Source organism: Myiozetetes cayanensis, unplaced genomic scaffold (genome assembly GCF_022539395.1).
Source record: "Myiozetetes cayanensis isolate MyiCay16 unplaced genomic scaffold, myiCay2020 scf12, whole genome shotgun sequence".
NCBI lineage: Eukaryota > Metazoa > Chordata > Aves > Passeriformes > Tyrannidae > Myiozetetes > Myiozetetes cayanensis.
In genome coordinates, this window is record NW_026086826.1 from 4,921,157 (window position 1) to 4,940,187 (window position 19,031).

The following is a 19,031-nucleotide window of genomic DNA, read 5'->3' on the forward strand; positions in this document are numbered from 1 at the left end:
CATAATTTCCTGCAATTTGGGGTCACTAATAGCATACATCTGAGTATAGGTTTATACAATTATTAACAAGTCTTTTGAGTTATGGATGCTAATACAGGATACATGGACCTAAACAAAATCCTGTGAGGATTACAAGATGGCTGTAACTTCAGGGCCTTATGTTATCCAGATTCATATGTTCTAGTGGTTTCCACAAATATAGCACTTATTTCTTCCTTTTTTTCCACCAACAGACTGTTTAGACACTATCCTGTCCTTCCTGCACTCACAATTTTGGTTCCTAGAGACGTCTGCTTTCGGCAAAATAAAATCACGGCAAACCTCAGTGCACGTGGTGTGAACTTTCAGGTAGAAGTTAAAGCAGAATTTTAACTACACCCTTGGGGTCAAACCTGCTATTAAGGCAATGGAATTTCACGGTAAGATCAAATACCTGCTATATCACAGTAACTCCCAAAGGTGTGCTAGAGAGGCGGTGGCTTATGTGCCTCACCTGCTTGCCTCTAACAACCAATCTTGGGAGCCTGGCAGAGGCAAGTGGCTGGGCAGGCTGGGCAAGGCACCAGAGCCAGTCACATGAGGTCTGCTGCCTAACTGCAGCAGACAGGGCTGGGGCAGCTCTGGGAAACCTTCCACTTGCAGAAAATTTTAATGAAGAAAAAGAACATGGCTCCAATTCAGTATTTCCTAAACCACAGATCATAAAGCACAAGATACTCCTTCTACAAAGACACTGTGTTCGGTTTTCCAGAGCTGTAGACTGATGAGATATTCAACACTCTCCCATTAATCAAAGCCCTGGGTTACAAACACCTTTTAGCTTAGCAGTTCTGAAACTATGAAGCACTCCTGAGGAGCTCTCCTCCCCAAGTCCCATTTCATCCACACGCAGATCCTCACAGCAGTGTTTAGAGAGGGACAGGATTCAATGTACAGAACAGAACTGACTGTCAGACCTGCTTATTCTGTGATGCGCTGTAGTGGGAACATCTCTCAAGCCACATGAGCTTTACAAAGCCACGGCAGTCACTGGTATAGCAACAGCTACTCAGGGCTCTCCCTGTGTGGGCTACAAGTGCTCAGAGCTCACCGTAAGGTCAGAGTGTAGTCTCCCTGCATCTTGGTCGATGCGTCGCGCACCAGGAATGTTCCGTCTGGCATGTCTCGTAATTTGTCATTTACTTCTTCCCTGGAGAATGGAAAGGGAAGGAAAATTAGAAGCACTAAGGACATGAGCATCTTTGCCACAGGTAAAACATCAGAGCCAGTAACACCAGCATGCATAAGTTCAATTTTCTTTGACGCCTGGGCTCTCCAGTCTTTTAGGGCATCTAAAGCGAGTCTCAACTTGTGTAGCTGTACTAAAGACAAGCAGTCACAGTCAACTGCCACTTAGACAGAAGTCTCTGTTTAAACAACAGTAGCAGCTGTGACTCAGTTCACAACCTTTCCCTGTAATCTGCTCAGGTTTTAAAGTCCACACTGGAACAGGTGCCCTTTGAGAAGCCAGTCCTGACCCCTTAAGAGATGGCCTCTAACAGCACAGCTCAGAGGTGCCTAAAGTTTAGCACAGTTTTAGTCTCGAGAGGCTCTTTATTGGCTTAACTCTGATCTTATTTACAGCCGTTTTAAAGCACTACAACCTTTCCAGCTTCAGTGCAACTCTTCCTTATTTACAACTGAGGCAAAAGGACACTCAGTCCAGAGCTTTAAGCTAAACCAAGAAATCTTGTAGTGAAAGTGAGTACCTGTAAGCATTAAGAAAATTATTTCAGCTGAAGAGATAAGCATCTTGCCAGGTTTGAGCATTTCACCCAGATTACGTATCTCACCTTATAACAGCTCCCTCAAAGCTTTTAGAAGTACTAAGCACTTTTTAACACAATCATTTGGAAACTAAATTTTCTCAGGTAGCCTCAACATTGTCTAAGTGCTGTAGGAAGCTTAGTTGAATCTTACAAAGCAAAATCAACAGCAGCTTTTTTGTTCAAATACTAAGGAACAAAAGTATTCTTACAGAACAGCCCTAGCTTTGATTTAGCTACTTGAAAATGATTCTGTTAGTAAAACTGACTCCATACTACAAAGTTTTACGTGCATAACCGCTTACTCCTCTCTGACCATTTTACACATTGGACCCAATTAACCCAGACAATCCTCTCTTTGAATTGATAGATACTATCCATGGGTCTGGGCTTGTGGCCTGCAGGTTGCACCCTGGAGCTCATGACAAAGTTTCCAGCCCAAGTTCTGGACTGAAGAACACTGCTCCTGCCCTGATAGCCCAATGCAGCCCATGCCTGCTGCCTGCCAAATTAAGGTCATAAACAATTCCATCTTTACATGCACGTGTATCATGTTTTAATCTAATAAAGCCACTGCAATGCGATTTGTAGTGCATTAGCTCCTGCCATCATGTGCACTGTCAATTGAGGAGCAAATCCACAGTCAATAAACTGATACCAATATCGAGCAGTTTTAAACAAACTGTGCCTAGTGGGCTTTGTGATCACTTTTTGCCTCTCTGCTTCGATTTAAAATTAACAGGAAAATATCTCTGCTGAGGCTCTTCAAAAGCAAGATCTCCACGGGTTTACTTTATAGAAAGATAAGAGTGGTATAATAAAGATATGAAAACTTTATTTCCCTTCTCAGAACGTCGATAAGTTAAATGTGGCAGACGCGCTCTTCTTGCCTCCATCTGCCAAAGCGCTTCAAAATGTTACGTGCACAAGTTTGAGCAATTCCTGATCACATCCCAGCACGCTCACCTTTCCTCTTACACTTCCAAATTCTAGCCTCTTCAGAAGTGCCTTAAGAGGGAAAGAGATGACTGAACACTTCAGTTCTTTTATGCAAATATAAAAAAACTAGTCCTTCATTTTCTGAACCTGACCCAAGCCATCTATTTTCTCAAGTGCATAGCAAAAGGTTTTCTTAAGAGGTAAAGCTTAATTTATTTGATATGTGTCTCTAGCATCTGCTCAGTGTAGCTGGTTAGCATTTTTAAGAGCTATTTTTTTATATCATCATGTAATAGAAATTAATACAGATGCAATTTTAAACTGATGTTAAAGAAACCAAAACTAAGAATGCAATTCCTTTTATTCTGAAATTTTGGGTTTATACTGAAACTTTGTTGACCTGCATGCATTTCAGCACTGTATGCTCACAACACCTTATTAGATAGCAGATTCAGATTTTTCTCCTTTTTAAAGACTGTGTATCTGGGCAAATTTAGAAAACCTCAAAATTAGGTGTCACCAAGACTGGCAATATCTACACCAGAAGAGCAACAACTTAAATGTCCTCAATCCAGCTGAACAGTTTCACTTAGGTGCTTTGCCAAGAAAAGTCCTGAAGTGTTCCCCTCCTGTAAAATGCTGCCTGAAATAGCCATGTTCTTTTTATCTTGAATTGTAGCTGGCTTAATCTATTTTTAACAACATATATTAATACATTTTAATGAATATGTTCTAGCAATATTGCTTACCTTGAGATGTCCCCCCAGTACCATTCTGCTTCCTGCAGAGAGAAGCTGGAATTGTCCTTTATTCCATTCGTATTGACTGGAGTCATTGGCTTGGGGGGCTTTGGAGGAAGAGCTGAAAATGAAAAACAGATTAACAAAAGGTAAACAGGAGAGGATAATCACTAAACTATTAATGAAATCTGACAGCAAAAAAATGAGAGAAAATGTGCACCTTGACCTTGGCTTTCAAGCTCTCTCAAATCAAATGGAATTTGTAATTTTAGAGGAATTCTGAAGTGAGCAGCTCCACTGTGATCCCAGATTTCCTCGTATTGAACTAAACACTCGCTTGATGGAGGAGAAGAGGAAGGAGCATGAGGAAACATGAGTTTTTGTTAAAAGGAAGACTGGTGCAGGCACAACTACAAGGGCAGGTGCCGCCTAAACCTCCAAACAAACGACAAAGGTGCATTGTGTTTGAAAGCCACAGCCTGGAGAGCACTGGGCACCACTGTGGAAAAACTCCAGTTGCTCAGGCATCACCAGTCCTCATGCCAACCCACAAGAGCAAACAGGTGAACTCTTCTTCAGAGGGAAAAACACTGGCATATCCATCAAAGACCCAAGGGTCACGTTTCACTCTAGGTTTGTCCTTTTGGCCCCTGCTTTGCAGGTGCTGAACGCTTCATCAAAACACTGCCACTGAAACTGGGCATTTTTTAGGCGTTTCACGAGACTGTTTTAGAGAGGGACAGGTCACATTTGAATTCAGGGGAAGAAAGCAGCTACACACATTGATTTGCTTCTAGCACGTTTTCAAGCCAGACCCTGAACATCTGTGCTCCCAGCCCTGTGCCCTCGCCATCAGATTACACAAGCATCAGCGAGCAGGCCTGACACCACTGACAACAGCCATCTTTCAGATGCACACAATCCCAGTGTACAGGCAGAAACACAAATAAAGGGAGCAGAAAGAAGATTTTGATCTCTAGCTTCAGCACAGAGTGGCTCAGCGCTGAGAGGTGTGCTACTTGGCACCATCCATCTGCTCACCTCCGAGCCACACCTCCCACATTAAAGAAGAGAAAACAGGCTTCCAACTGCAGTTCCCAACACCATTTCACGTTGAATATCTGACACAGTAACTTCACTGTTCTCAGACAAACCAGGAGGTGCTTTAATTGAGCCAATCTAAACTAAACCTGAACCTTGACCCAGACGTTCGCACCCTGGGGTTGCTGACCAAACACCTGATTCAGATAGCAGCATTCATTCTGTGGGACTGAGCATTAAACCGTAGCATACAGGTTCTTTTTATGGGGCGAGCTGGGAACCCTCAGGTGTGCACACATCTAGTGAGGCAATAACATGTCTTGTTGTAAAAGGAAGGTGAAAACCTTCGGATTCAGTGAAGTAGCTTCCTGGTTAGGAAGCTTCGGTTATTCGTAGCTCAACTACTACAGTTGTTTGTGTTTGTACAAAGCACCATTTAGAGTAAGACACGGTTCTAACCCTACTTTGTTTGAAGGTCCCAGCCCCATCCAGGGTCACAGGAACATACATCCAGGCTAAGCCTGTAGAGTCAATTGTATTCACTGTGTTGTTCTATTTCCCCCCATTCAAAGTTCCTGAATTAGAAAATGTCTTCAGGTCCTCCCTCCTCCCCACCTCACATCTGGGATACGGGAGTCTCAGCAGGTTGAGTCTCATCAGTGTCTGCACAAGGCAGCTAATCCAATTTCAGAAAACCTGGAGATGTTCTGATCTACTTGAGAATCTTTTGTAGATTCTGAGTCATCAACAAGCATGTGAAGATTCACGTAAAACCATCCAACAATGCAGAGTTCTTAGAAAACTGTACCAGCACCAGCAATTATTTCGCTGGGTCTTTCAAATTAAGGCTTGGACATATCAAAAACTTCAAGGTATTTTACAGTGTAAAAGCCTGTTTTACACTGGTAATAGGGGCTTTCCAGAAGAGGCTTTCAAGTATTCTCTAGAGTACTTGAATACTTCTCTAGCCCTCCTTCTAAGATTAAGTCTTGCTCCTTTATATACTGTGGAATTATTTAGCAGCTTTGTTAGGCCTCACTCCAAAGCACAGGGCACAGAAAAGCAAACTAACAAAGAGCAGAAAGGTAAGGAACAGGAGTTTGGACACAGAGCAACAGACATTACACCAAGTGTCCCTAATACAGGTGGGAGTTTCTCCTTCCCTCTCATAGGCAGGCACCACTTCTCACTATTGGGGGGATGTCTGCAGAACTTCACCCTGCATGAGAAAACTGGAAGGAAATTCTTTCAGGGAGAAGAATAAGGCTTGGACCGTTTCCTGTAAAACCTGACTCATGGAAGCCAGTCCTTTACACAATAGACTTTTGAAAAATGCTTTTTAATAGCTTGCACATTTCAAAAATACAAAACTATTTGCAAGGGTGGGTCCCGTTTCCAGAGAGTTATGTATCTAATTCTTTACTTTCAATACTTTGAGGTCTTTGGGATTTTCCCCTGTACTGGATACAGCACCAGGCCCCTGCTATTGCCTTACTCCGCAGACCAACATGCCCATCCAGTTCGGCATTTCATGGCTACCATCTCAGCCCACGAACTGTAGTCTGCACAAATGGAGAACTGACACAAAGGTAGTTTAAACCTCACAGCCCAGACCCTGGATGATACAAGGGGAACATTCTCTAATAGCATAGCAAGTCTAATGCAACAGAACAGCATCCACTGCACTGCTGCTCTCATAACACTGGCCCAACGGGTTGTTGGAAGAGGCATCCTAAAATAGTTTTTTCTAGTACCTAGATAGTACTAACAACCCTGCTAGGAGAAATCTTGTGATGTTTCTAGGAGAAGCTACAGAGAGCCTCGAAGAGTCCACAGATTTTGATTTAAATTCAAAATAATCCAGTTTTATATACTTTACTCGATGAACATTAGAGAGCTAAAATCCTAGAGTAAAGTAAAATAAGGCTGGCTTGAAGTCAACAGAAATGCTTTCAAGAGCAGCCGTGTTTCTTTCCATGTCACTGAGTCCAATTCTGATCTAGCCACAGGCACAATCTTACTTTATCTCAAAACAAGCTCTGATTAAAGTGAACGATCCTGATGGTTTCTTGCCTCCCTTTTTCCTGGGAGAGAAAGAACATTGATCACAAGTGATTAACAGCACAACGGATCTATCCGTTCTAATAAAGAACTTGCTGTTAGCAGCAGATACACAAGCATCCTTCCCCTGCCATGTCCCTAAGACAGCTTTAGAGCATGGATCTTCCCAAATCCCAAAAGGTGACAGCTCAGCTGGACCCTTCCACTCGCGTACGAGCACATTCCAAGGATAAGGTTCAGCCCCCAGTGACCGCCTGGCACGCAGCAGTGAGAACAGACTGTCTCTCCCTCACGCATTTATGGGCATATCTGGTTTTAATTTCTTTAGCGACTCTAGTTCTCTCTTCCGAGCTCAAGCTGGGCTGCCTGGGGAAGCCAAATCCCAGTCCCAGCTCGGTGTCACTTAGGAGGGGGAAATAAAACGGGGCTGGTGATGGAGTGGAGGCGACGGCAGCCAATGTGGTGGGGGCGCAGGATCGGATGTTGCTGACGTCAGGAGCCCAGGGCTGCTCCAGCAGGTACCTTCAGCCGAGCTGCTCCACGCAGAGAGAAGAGTGTTGATCAGGCTCTGCCCAGGTAGATTCGTGGTGCTTTCTGCACTGCGTAGAACTCTTCTTTTGAAAGGGCAGCTCAAGACTTAACTGCCTTGATTCCCTGAAATTCAAGCCACCTCCAACACCAAGACAACTAAGAAAGCTGGCAAGTGTCTGAAGTTTAGCGCCGCTGTTATTTCATTTAAAGTCTCTCGTAAAAAGTCGTAGGCCATATTAAACCCGAATTTAACTTCGGCGAAGTAGACCGTGACTTCCATGAGATACACACTTTCCCCAGTCGGGTTTTGAATAAAAAATTTTACAAGTTTATGTGATATAAGAGCCACTGAGCCCTACGTGTGAGGGATTTCAATGGCACTAATTCAGGAATGAAAAAAGAAGAATGCCTCAGGTCTCCAAGTGCTGCATCCCACACAGTACCCAGTCAAGCAGCCTGTTTCTTCTCTGGCTGCAGTATTTGTGTACAAAATCAACCTGCCTGTTAATTAAACTCTGATTTTCAGTTTTAAGGCAGATGCAACTTATTTCTTCCAGTATCTTCCAAGAGCTGCAGGCCAGATACTTAAAAGCATAGCAGGTTTAAATGCAGCATCAACTCCACCTTACTGTTAAAAATAATCACAATTACCAAGTAGTCTGATAAAGTCAATTTTAAGTCCCTCAGCACTTCCACGAGCTTGTTTACTAGCCTTCTTTCTGATGCACTCAATCTACTCTCCCTCCACATTGTGACAAGCAGAAAACAGATCAGAGGATTTCCAAGACAGTTACTCAGCTTCAAAAAGGCTGATGTACAGTAGATACCCTGCAAACTGTAATATAAAGCTCTGCAGAGTGTCATTACTATGGAAACATGCAAGTTATCTGTGGTTAGGCCAGCTAACATTTTAGTGACATAGTCCTTGAGGAGAGAAGGGTTTTCCCTTTGGAGATATAGATGAAGACTTGGAATGAAAATGTAGGCTAGCTTTTTTGAAAAGAAAAAAAAAAATCTCTCCAATCTTTAATTGCTCTCTGTAGTCTTACTCAATTTCTCAAACACTCTTCTCAACTTCTCTAACACTTTTCAGGCAAAGCTTCAAAATCTTTCCCTCCCTCAGGAGTCCTATACTTGTCCCTGCTGCACGAGAAGCCCTCAAAGACGGCTGAGAATAAAAGCACGCACCGAACAAAGGTGCTTTTTGCACGCCATTTCCACGAAGCTGCTCTGTGCGTGCCCACCAGAGCAGTGAAGCACCGCGCTCTCGGAGAGGCTTTCCGGCTGACAGCGAGGAGGGTCGTGCACACCTGCTGACAGCAGCTCGCTCCCCACCACTGGCAGGTAAACGACCTTGGCAGCCCCGCATCTCAGCTCCTCAGTTCTCTTGCCAAGACCCCTCAGTGCTCTGAGCAGCGGTGCCCTTCGAGGCTGCCCTTCCTCAAAGGGCAGCTCCTGTGCACGGAGCGCTCCGCCGGGCACGGAGGAGGAAGCCACTCCACAGTGTTACTGCTGGCCACAGAACTTCCAGCACGCTCGCATTTTCGCTCTCCTCCCCCCCCAAAACAGGCGACACGCCAAAGAGTAAGACATATTCAAAGAATCGAGGTCTTTCAATATCTCATTACAGAAAACAGCAGACAAGTTGGCAGAGAGCCAGAGAGGCTTCCAATGAAAACACTCCCATTATAGCTTTGCTTGTGTTTCTGTGAACTTTCATAAAAAAACAACACCTTTAAGAAATATTTCAGTTTTGATTAATTGGCTTTTTTGATAAAGATCTGTTTTGTTTGAAAACTCCCCAGCTATCCAGCCCTCTCCCACACCTCCCAGTCACTGTTTCACCTCCTAAAGCCTGCCAGGCTTCTGCTGCACTCTGCTCCCCACAAGCATCCACAGCTACTGCACAGGTTAAAAAATTATCTGCTATGGGACACCTGCAAAGTGGTGGACAACACCAGTGTGTGAAGAGGCTGGCTCAAATTTGGCATTCTTTTGGGCATTTCAAAAGCATCCTCTCACTACTTGGCAGTAGCAGGCCTCTTACTTCATGGGCAGAGATGGAAGAAATGGAAGATGCTCACAGTCAGATAAATAACAGGGGGATATCTGACTTCTGTATTATAACACAGCTCCTCCTCTTCATTCCAGCCTTTGCATGAAGTTGCAAAGCCAAGAAACCTCAGCTTCCCAATTATTTTCACTGCCCAATGAGAAATGGGTTTCCTTCCAACCCAGAACACAGTGTAACAGCTGCAAAGCTACAGCAGTGTCAGAGGTTCCACGATGAACAGGGTTGAGGCGACTGTCCCAAAATTAACGTGAGGAGGATAAAAAGGATAAGTCCTCTTTTACCTACCAGGCATAATTAGCACACTGCTAATAAACTGGATAGCTCTTAAAACTTTTGACGTGTTTCATCACTCAAAGGTTGTCACTACCCAGCATCACATGCCCAGTTCCCTGCAGGAAGGAGTAGCTTTATTATGTAGATGGTAGGTCCAGGCTTTTTCCAACTCTGGATGAAAGTCCCTGACAGACATTTTATTGCCATGGAAGTATGACATGCTCTATAAGAACATTGTACTTTACAGTATTCAATGTCGGGTCTAGAAGACTGTACAATAAAAGTAAACATAAAGTGCAAGGAGACAATATATTTTCTTTTTTGCTTACTAAAGCAGCTCCTCATCTGCCTTCACAGAAGAAATATTGCTGCATGTTTTCTACCACTCCACAGGCAGAGCCTTCAAACTCCTACTAAAAAGTGCTCTTTGGTAAATACATGGGAATAGATTTTTGGATAAGAGCAAGCTAAAACCAAAAAATTCAGAATAAGCAGAGAATTACAGTGATCAGGAAGTAAGAACTGGCTTTTCACTGTGAGAGAGACAGAATGAAGTCAGGACTGAGCAGTGACACACTGTGGCTAAAAGACATACCAAAGCCCAAAGAAAAAGGGTATTTTAAATCATAACTAATTTTAAATAATAAATAATTTAAATAAAAACAGCCCAGGGCTTTCCCCCCCCCAGATATTTCAAAGACTAACCATCCATCCAGATGTCAGGTACAAACCTCATAGGAGAACGAATTCACAGAAATAATTGGTGCTACTGAGAAGTTTGCTGCATAAGAGGCTACTTAAAAATAATAATAATACAGCTGCAAATACATATGATTCTTGCTGCTTTAAGCAGCATTTTATTTCAGCTTACCACTAGCTCCAATCTTTCAGAGCAGTATGTAAAATTGTTCCTTGTACAGTACCTGTCCTTGTGCTATGTGAAACCCTTTCCTAGTTACCAACGTACAAATATTTCAACACCACCTAAATTACTAACAGTAAGCCATCTAAATCAAGATCAAAAGGTGCATTTTTAAATCAACGCTCCAGAAGAAATGTGATGGTGGGAAAAGTGCTCAGAGGAAACTGGTTGCACGTTTTGTCAGGCCTCATCTTCAGGAACGGAGACGTTGAAGGAAGCTCCACCGAGGCAGAAGTCCCAGCCCATGTGCTCCAGTGCCTGCAGCAGAAGGGGAGATTTGGAGCAGACATGGAGCAGTCCAGCCTGGCCACTGCTCATGCTCACATCTCAAGGTGTAACTCGAGAGGATTCAACCTCCTTACTCAGTACAGGGTGATCTTCGAAGTATTTTAATGAAATCCGTTTCACAGCAGGAACTTGACTTCTTCCACTGTCCAAGGACTTATCAGTGAGCACTGACAGTCTCAGAAATTCCACTGCAATGCACAAATTCAGGTTGTAACAGACAATAGAACTCACATACGCAACACTGCCAATGAACTCCTCATCCATTTCACCTCTAAAACATTTCCCTGGGGCAAGTGTTGGAGTACAAGCCCTACTGCCCACACTCAAAAAAACCCCACACCCCAACAGTGGGCCATGTTCCCTCATTACAGCAATTTTTCTAGAACTCCATTGCAGCAGGTCTGGTTTCAGGGGGTTTGTTTGGGTTTCTTTTGAGAGGAGGGATGCAAGAATTCCTCCAAAAGAAAAGATGATTGGGTACAGCCAGGAGATTCCAGGGACAGTAGAGATTGAAAATTAGGATAAGGTTAGAGAAAGTAAAAAATGGCTCCAGTGGATTTTCTTCTTTCAAGGGTTAGAGAAGGAAAGCAATAGAGAGTAAGGAGTACTTAGCAAAAAGAAACAGGAGGTTTATGTTTGGAAAGAGAAAACTGACCTGAAGTACAAGAATCCCAAAGTGACACAACCAAAAGTCAAGTTATTCTGTAGTGAAAGAACAAACAATATTAAGGGAATAAGGAACAGACTGATATTTTTTTAATTCTTCCAAACCCTCAAATTTTTGTGCTGAGAAACATGATGGTTTTCAAGCCTTTTCTAGATAACCACGTGTCAGCTTCAGGGATATCTGATTTTAGAAGTAACATTCCTATGAACTATCACTAAAATAACATTTTTCCAGCTCACAAAAACTGGTAGAGTCTGAGCGAATGCTGGAAGCAGTCACAGGCTGAAGCAGTTGAAGCATTTCATCTCCTTTTTTCAAAATGCTCTGGATGGAAGGTATCCATCTTAAGTGTGCTGCTGGACTCAAAGCCAGAGAAGAACCTGGATCCTGTTCAGCCACAGGAAAGCTTCAGAGCGCATTGTGCTTCGGCACCAGGATTCACCAGGCAGCTGGTCAGTGGCCAGCAGGGCAGCTGGAGTCCTTTTTGGAAAGGGCTACAAGAGGCAGCACTTGCACTTTGCCTTTTTTGAACTGTATGAATCCTTATAAAACTCCCTGTACACAGACACTTCTCGTCAGAACTAGAAGAACTAAGGAACTGAAATATATTCACTGAAACATTGCAAAATCTTTGACTATTGAGTGGAGCACAATGAAAAGCTACATCCACTCACACTGCTTGGGGACCCGGCACCAGCTCATATGTTGTAGTTCAGATTATGTGGAGAAGTGAATTCTTGCTTACTTAGCTATTGTGCAGACTTTAACCTGTCAGAAGAAATGAGATAAAAAAGCAGAAGAAAAAAAGACAATCTGACTCATTTCCATAGGGGTACTTAGTACATGAGCAGAGGCTGTTCTTTAAGCATTACTCAGCAACCTACTTTACAAAAATGAGTTTCCAAAAAATCCAGCTAGAACACACCTATTGCTTTAATGGGGCCAAAGTTTTAGTGCAACCTGTTTCAACACAGTTAACAGTCTTTTTGACAATAATAAAGCCTAAGCTTTAAAACACACAGAGCCTGCTGATAAAAGTATTCTTTATGCTGCTCTCTTTCTCTGCCCAAAAGGTGACTCACTAAACAACCACATGAGGTGATGTAAGGCACCCAACTGCTTTCAGTCCTGGGCGCAGATGTGTATGACCAGCTATGCCTCTGTTTTCCCAAGCTGTAGAGCAAAGATAAGCCCGAATAGCTTCAGTCTGGAGTAAGATATCATGCAGGCAATGGCAAAGACAGAAGTCAATTCTGCTGCTTGGGAAAGCAATAGTCTCCAGAGGAAACTCCAGGAAGAGTTTTCTCCTTTTAAAGGGGTGAGATAGAAGGAACACCACGATTAGCTCCTGTCAGGCACAGGCATCATGCAAGACACACAAGTGCTGGGAACAAAAACTGCAGAAATAACATTTGCTGCAAGTTTTGCCTCCAAACATGTGCTGAAGAGCTTGGTTTCTTCTCAGAATGTCCCCTTGTGTTTCAGTTTGCATAAGCCTACAGCTTTACAGAACACAGAACTGAACAACTCCCTTCAGCAAGCTTTCCCTCCCCAACTATTTCTACATCATGTGAAAGCCTACTGATAAACACAAATGTCGGCCTTTTAAAGCAGGTTCTCTCATCTCAAGCAAAACATCATTTCACTTTATATTAATGATGCTATTTTTTGCGTTCATGTATTTAATTGAAAGCTGATGAGTGATATTCTTTAACAGTTAGAGCCATCAAAATGAAAATGAAATGCAAGGAATGCAAAAGCAAGCCTGAAATGCAATCAGAAATAAAAAATGGTTACAGCAGTCATTAAGTGAAAAGGCCAGTAGAGAAAAGTAGGTATAACAAGAACAGATTATAAGCATTTCACATCACTGTCCTCATAGGAGCTGAGACTCCAATCAAACCAGGATTTTCTAGGATGTGCAGAGCACAAGTGACTGAGCCTCATTTACTCCCTCCTCTACCCTAAACCAGCCTGCACAAACTTCCCTTCTGTAATAAGGAAACTCTCAACCCGAAACGTCTACTTTCTTTGAAATGTGATTTTCAGCAAGACTTAAATTAGCAAAAAAGACAGTTGCAGCTACTGTCTTGATTACATGCACTAGTAGAACTACCTTTTTTTTCCCTTCCCCTTTAAGATGTGCAAGAGCAGAACTTTGATAAGCTTCTGGAGTCAGCTCAGATAAGCTGAAGGACAATACTGACAGTGCTATTAAAATTTGCATCTGTTCTCCCACTGGAAAACTAGTCAGGCATAGACACGCAGTGTTCACCTACATCTGGCTACTGTGTACCACACACCCTAATTGAGAAGCCACATTCAGTTTCCACTGTAACACTGATAATGATACAGCACGCCCGGTATCCCAGTAAACACTGCCCTTGAGCTCGGAACCCTGTGTTTTCCAAATTACAATTATAGTATCGCTCCCCTAAAATAAGGGTTGTCAAATTATATATGAGAAGAAAATAGAAACTATAATGAATAAATACAGGTTTTTTCTCTTGAATGCTCGTCTCACTCATATGCTGGCAGTGCTGCTTTTACAAAGTGGACTAAACCAAGCAGCCTATAGATTATTGTTGCCCCCCCTTCCCCTTAATTATCAAAAGATTTTGTAGCAACAGCTTTGTTACAGGCAGTCTCAGCACACCAGGCACGGAAAAGTAATATTCTTGAAAAAGACAGCTGGATCAAGTTATAAACATAGTTGGTCATATTAGAGCCTAATGGGCTCCAAAAAGGTAACTTTCCTACAGCTTCAGGTCAAACAGTTATTGCACTATCTAGTCATAGACAGACAGAGCCCATTCTGCATTAGGAAGCCTACTTTAAACTTGTGGTTTTCTTCATAATCCACACAAATGAAACTAACCTCTAATTTGTAGTTGAGCCAAATATCTTTACTGACATCTGTATCAGAAATCCCAGTGGAGCACTCTTACTGATTTTCATCCAACTGTGACAAAATGTATTCAGTGATTACACATTTTATCATCAACACAACTGATAATATATCCCAGATCTACAGAGGGAAAGACATGACTTAGTCCTACTAATTAGAAGTGAGACAATACATAGGTAGTGGTGCTTGAGGTCCTCCAGTAACTTTTGCAGTCAATTTGACATCCTCTGTTCAATAACTTAACTTCTGGCAGTAACAACTTTTTGCAGACCTGAAATAAAAACTAAATTCAATCCAGTAACCTATTTTCTTGTCTTTTTAGACAGCAAGACCCATAGGAAGGATAAACATGCACGTGAACCCCCAAGAGGCAGCTTCTTAAAGCCAGAACCAGCACATGATGCTGCTATGGTTGTAACACTCTAACTTCATCCATCATTAGAAAGTTGAGGAGCTATCTTAGCTCTATGCAACTGATGGTTCAAGCTGTGTCTTTAGATACCAAACATTATTTCTTGCACATAGTATTATTTGCCACAAAGAGGTCCTACCTCATGCCAATGATGAATGTATAAATGCAAAATAAAATGTAAGCAGAAGGAAAACCCATTAGGTAACAGAAGTCACTCTGCTGGTTTTCACTACTGTGGCTCCAGTGTTAGTTGAACTGCTTTAAATCTTGCTTTGTGAAGCTGGCAGAGGTGAATCCCTGTTTCTACCACTCTGGTTGGGAAAACTGTCCCACTCCTGCGTTTAGGATGGATTAAAGGCTAGCAGAAAGCTTGCAATCCTTTGTTGCCCTGGCCCTGCCTCCGCTAGAGCCGGGGAAAATTCGTGTGTGAGAGGCATTATTATTATTTTTGAACTTTCGAGCGAGCCCTTCCAGGGGGGAGGCTTCAGGACCTGCTCTGAACATCCATTGACACCTACAGCCCTGAACAGCAAACACGAGCACACTGATAAGCTGGTGCAGGTGCACTGAGGCCTGACAGAAGCTCCGGCTGCGCTGCAGGCTGCCTGCCATCACCAGATTTTATTTCTGCATTATTATTGGGCAGCGCTAAGGTGGGTATTAAGAGAGCCTGCCAAGACAAATTAAAGGTCTACTGGCCCTTAACAAGAAACAGTATCCCCACCCTTGCCTCGGAGGTTACGGGTGACACCGCGCATTACGTTCACCTTGCTTTTGTCTCCTGCCTGAAGTTCAGACGCAGTAAAATGCAATCACGAGCAGTCATGCGTGATCCCAGACACTTGGCTCCCGGAATCCGCCAGTGCCCGGTGCTGCGGCATAAAAGCCCAACCGAAAGGGATCTCTCCAAACGCAAGTTTTTGGGAACAAAAGGGCCGTGCTGCACATCGCTGGTCCGCGCGGCGCTCGGGGAACATCTTGCCGTCGCTCAGCTGCTCCGGAGCTCCGGCCGCCACGCAGGGGGAACGCTGCACCGAGAACCTCCACAAAATTTGTGTTGGAAGCGGGCCAGATGGAGCTGTGGTTTGTTACCGGGTGCAAGCGCAGCGACTTTATCCCAAGGCATGCCGAATGTTTAAGCCTTCCAAACAAATTCCTCCGCGCGCCCCTTAGGGATGACCTATCATCCCCAGAGCAGAAAACGCTTTCCCACCCCACCTCTGGACAGGCAAAAAGCAGAGCCCCTCTGCCGCTCTCTCCCTCCCTCCTTTCCCCTGCAATTTAAAAGTTGTAGTTAGACGAAATCAGGACATACACATGGGGATTATCCCCTGCATCATTTCCAGCTCTGGCTCTTCCAGTTTAAAAATGTGAAAGATAAAGTTACTGAACACTCCAGGGATCAGCCTGTAACATTAAGTCCTTCGGCTAACTGGTGTTTGGACTGTGCAGAGCCTTGATCCCTGACAAGAGGGCTTCAATGATGGACATACTGACATTATTAATGATAGGAGAGCTGCTTCTTAATGTAAACTTTGTAAGGCTTCCTAAGAATTTTGCATGGCCAAATGCCCGCAGAAACACTGGAAAGTTGTTTTCTGACCAGCTCAGTTAGGCCAGCCCTTTTTAGCAGCCTCTTTGCACTAAACCATTCAAGGGGCTTTATGTGCTTTTAATAAAAATCCCACACCAATTGCTTAAAGTCATCTACAATGGGACTTGGATAGTTGTTCACTTGATACAACCACATACAAATACAAACCTCAGAATCAAAAGCACTTGCAGAAAAGATATCCTTTGAAATCCAGAGAAGAAAACAGATTTGACTGAACTTTAGGCTTTCAGGAGCAACATCTAAAAATAGATAGTGTCAGCTATGCAAGAATTTAATGAGTAGTGGCCAGTATTGTGTTTCTGAGAGATCTGCCCAATTTTCAAAGTGTCAGAGTTACCAGAGGAAGCAAGTCCTTGAGATCCAAAAATCTCAGGATGATCACCTCCTCCTCTTTTTAATTAAAGTACCACATACCTCCAGAGAGCAAAATATAGCTCACTGTGCTGAAACAAAGAGACTAAACCACACTTGCAGATACATGCCACGATTCAGGCACAGGTTGAAAAGAACATTTTGAAAGTACATGCCCCACAGAAGACACCACTTAGAAGTACTTATTTGCTATCAATTCCTCTGCAGGCTAAGATTTTTGGTGCATATTTTACTGTACCTTCTGGCTGTACAGATCAGAGACCTGAGAAGATAAAGGCATTTCAATTACCTTGCTGCTTTCAACCTGTTTGACTCTTCTTACAGGTATAGATACAGTTTCACCAGTACCCACTTACGCTTACTTTAATTCCTTACCAAAGAAAGACTCACCCTCTCCTCCTCCTCATAAGCCTTCCCTCACTCTTCAGACACAAAAGAAACTTTCTGTCCCATCTACAAACTTCAGGCAAACGAGGGACAATGCCTTTCCTCATTTTCAGCACTGGCAATCCATGGGGGTGGGGAGTGTGTGTGTGTGTGTGTGGAGAAAAGTTGCACCAAACCCTTTTGAACAAGGTTATTAAGTGTTATCAAAGTAGCAGTGCCTCCAGGGATGGATTCCAGCCTGTTCCCAAGTATTATCCCCCCAGCACCAAAATCCAGCGACAGCACACACCTCATCTGTCAATGCTGGAAGGTTGCTGGGGAGAAAAGGGTCTCGGAGACTGTAAAAGCGATTAAACTGGAACTGAATGGAGGTGGGTAAATCACCACCATCAAAGTGTTACAGGCACATAAAGGCACACAGGTGAAGAGGATAATAAAAGCGCTCCTCTAGGAGCGAATACATCCGAAATATACGCTTTTCAATAAAGGCTTTAAAAAAAAGGAGACTCGGGAGAGGGGCTGCGAGCAGCTCTCCTCCTCCTGCCTCCTTCCATCTCCCCAAAGGCACCATAAATCGCTGTTACCCTCCCACCTCCCCCACAAAAAAAACCAAAAAAACCACCCAGTATCAAAATACTTTTGCTCAGGAGACAGCGAGCCCAAGTCCCTGGAAAGTTTATGCAAAGTTTAACTACAGATATTAATCCCTCCCCCTCCCCCTCTCCTTTTATTTCGAAAGGGAAAAGTGTGCAGGAGGAGGGAGGGCAGGGATGGACGGCAGCACCCAGGCTTCGGCTCCCTACCTGGAGGGTCCATCTCAATGTAAAATATCAGCTCAGTGGAATAGGGCATCATCACTTCCCTCCAGTCCGTGTCATCGCGGTCCATATCCCACACCGTGTTGTACATCGCGACAGCCAAGTCCCGGCAGGGCTGGGAATAAGGGGCTGGGTAGCTCGGCTTTTAACGGAGTGGGGGGGAGGGGGGGGAAAGAAGAAAAAAAAAAAAGAGGGAAAAAAAAGAAAAAGCCGAGAAGAATCCACCTCGCTCTAAAATAACACTTTTAGCGAAGAGAAAAAAAAAAATTGAAAATCGCAAAATTAAACTTAATAAAAAAATAAAAGCCTCCACGCAAGTCACCTCAGAAGCTGCCCTGCAGGAACTAAGATAGGTATATATATATATAATATATATATAGAGAGAGTGCTTCTTTTTGTTTAAAGAGACACCTTTCCACAGAAAAGCCACTTTCCTGAATTCTCTCTGAAAAAAGAAAAAAAAAAAATTTTAAAAAAAAATCGCCGTTTTTGGGGTATTTTTAAAACACGGGCAAAACCAAGCCGCCCCACAGAAAAGAGCGGGGGTGGGGTGGTAGCGATGGATAAAAAGTGGGGAGATTTCAGTCTCTGGATGAATCCTTTCCGCCGGCGGAGGACGAGAAAGGAGGAGGCGGTGGCGGCGGCGGGCAACAATACGGGCGGGCGCGGAGCCCGAGCGGCGCTGTGCCCGCCGGCCGGGCTGGGCTGGGCTGGACGCGCGGGGCTCAGCGGTGGGCGGGCGGCCCGCGGCGGGGCCCGCCGTGCCGTGCTGGCGGCGCGGGGCGGCGGGCGGCGCTGGTGGCGGGCGGCGGTGCCGAGCTCGGGGCGGCCGCGCTCGGTGACATTTTAAGCGGCTCTGAGGGGCCCGGCCGCCGCCGCCCGCCTCTTGCCGGCGACGAGGCCACGCCCCCCCGGCGCCAGCGGGGCGGGGCTTCGCGCCGGCTTTTTAACCCCTTGGAGGCGAACCGGGCTGTGTGCGAGCGGGCGCGTCCACGAGGCGGAGGAGGGGGGGGTGGGCGAAAAGAGGCGTAAAGCTGTAACATCGTTCTTCACGCTGGCGGGGCACGCCCGGACAGAAAGCCTGACACAGGACAAAAATCTGTTTCCCCCCTTTCCTAACCGTTACCCGTCTCCCTTTCGCCACTTCCCTCGGCGCCTTTCCCTAGCCATCCCCCCCG

The 19,031-nt window shown here is 44.4% G+C and overlaps 1 protein-coding gene across 2 annotated transcripts in view; it reads right to left on the bottom strand.

Moving 5' to 3' along the window:
• PIK3R3 (phosphoinositide-3-kinase regulatory subunit 3) overlaps positions 1 to 19,031 on the bottom strand; it is a 77,752-nt gene that overhangs the window by 13,620 nt on the left and 45,101 nt on the right. The window contains exons 1-3 of one of the 2 annotated variants that reach the window (XM_050307183.1): positions 17,839 to 18,553; positions 3,494 to 3,605; positions 1,091 to 1,189 (exon numbers count right to left, since the gene is read on the bottom strand). In XM_050307183.1, coding sequence (XP_050163140.1) covers positions 1,091 to 1,189; positions 3,494 to 3,605; positions 17,839 to 17,944 — 317 coding nt within the window. In that variant the 5' untranslated portion in view covers positions 17,945 to 18,553. Of the gene's footprint in view, positions 1 to 1,090; positions 1,190 to 3,493; positions 3,606 to 17,838; positions 18,554 to 19,031 lie in introns of those variants that run through there. The other variant, XM_050307182.1, reaches the window with a different exon arrangement.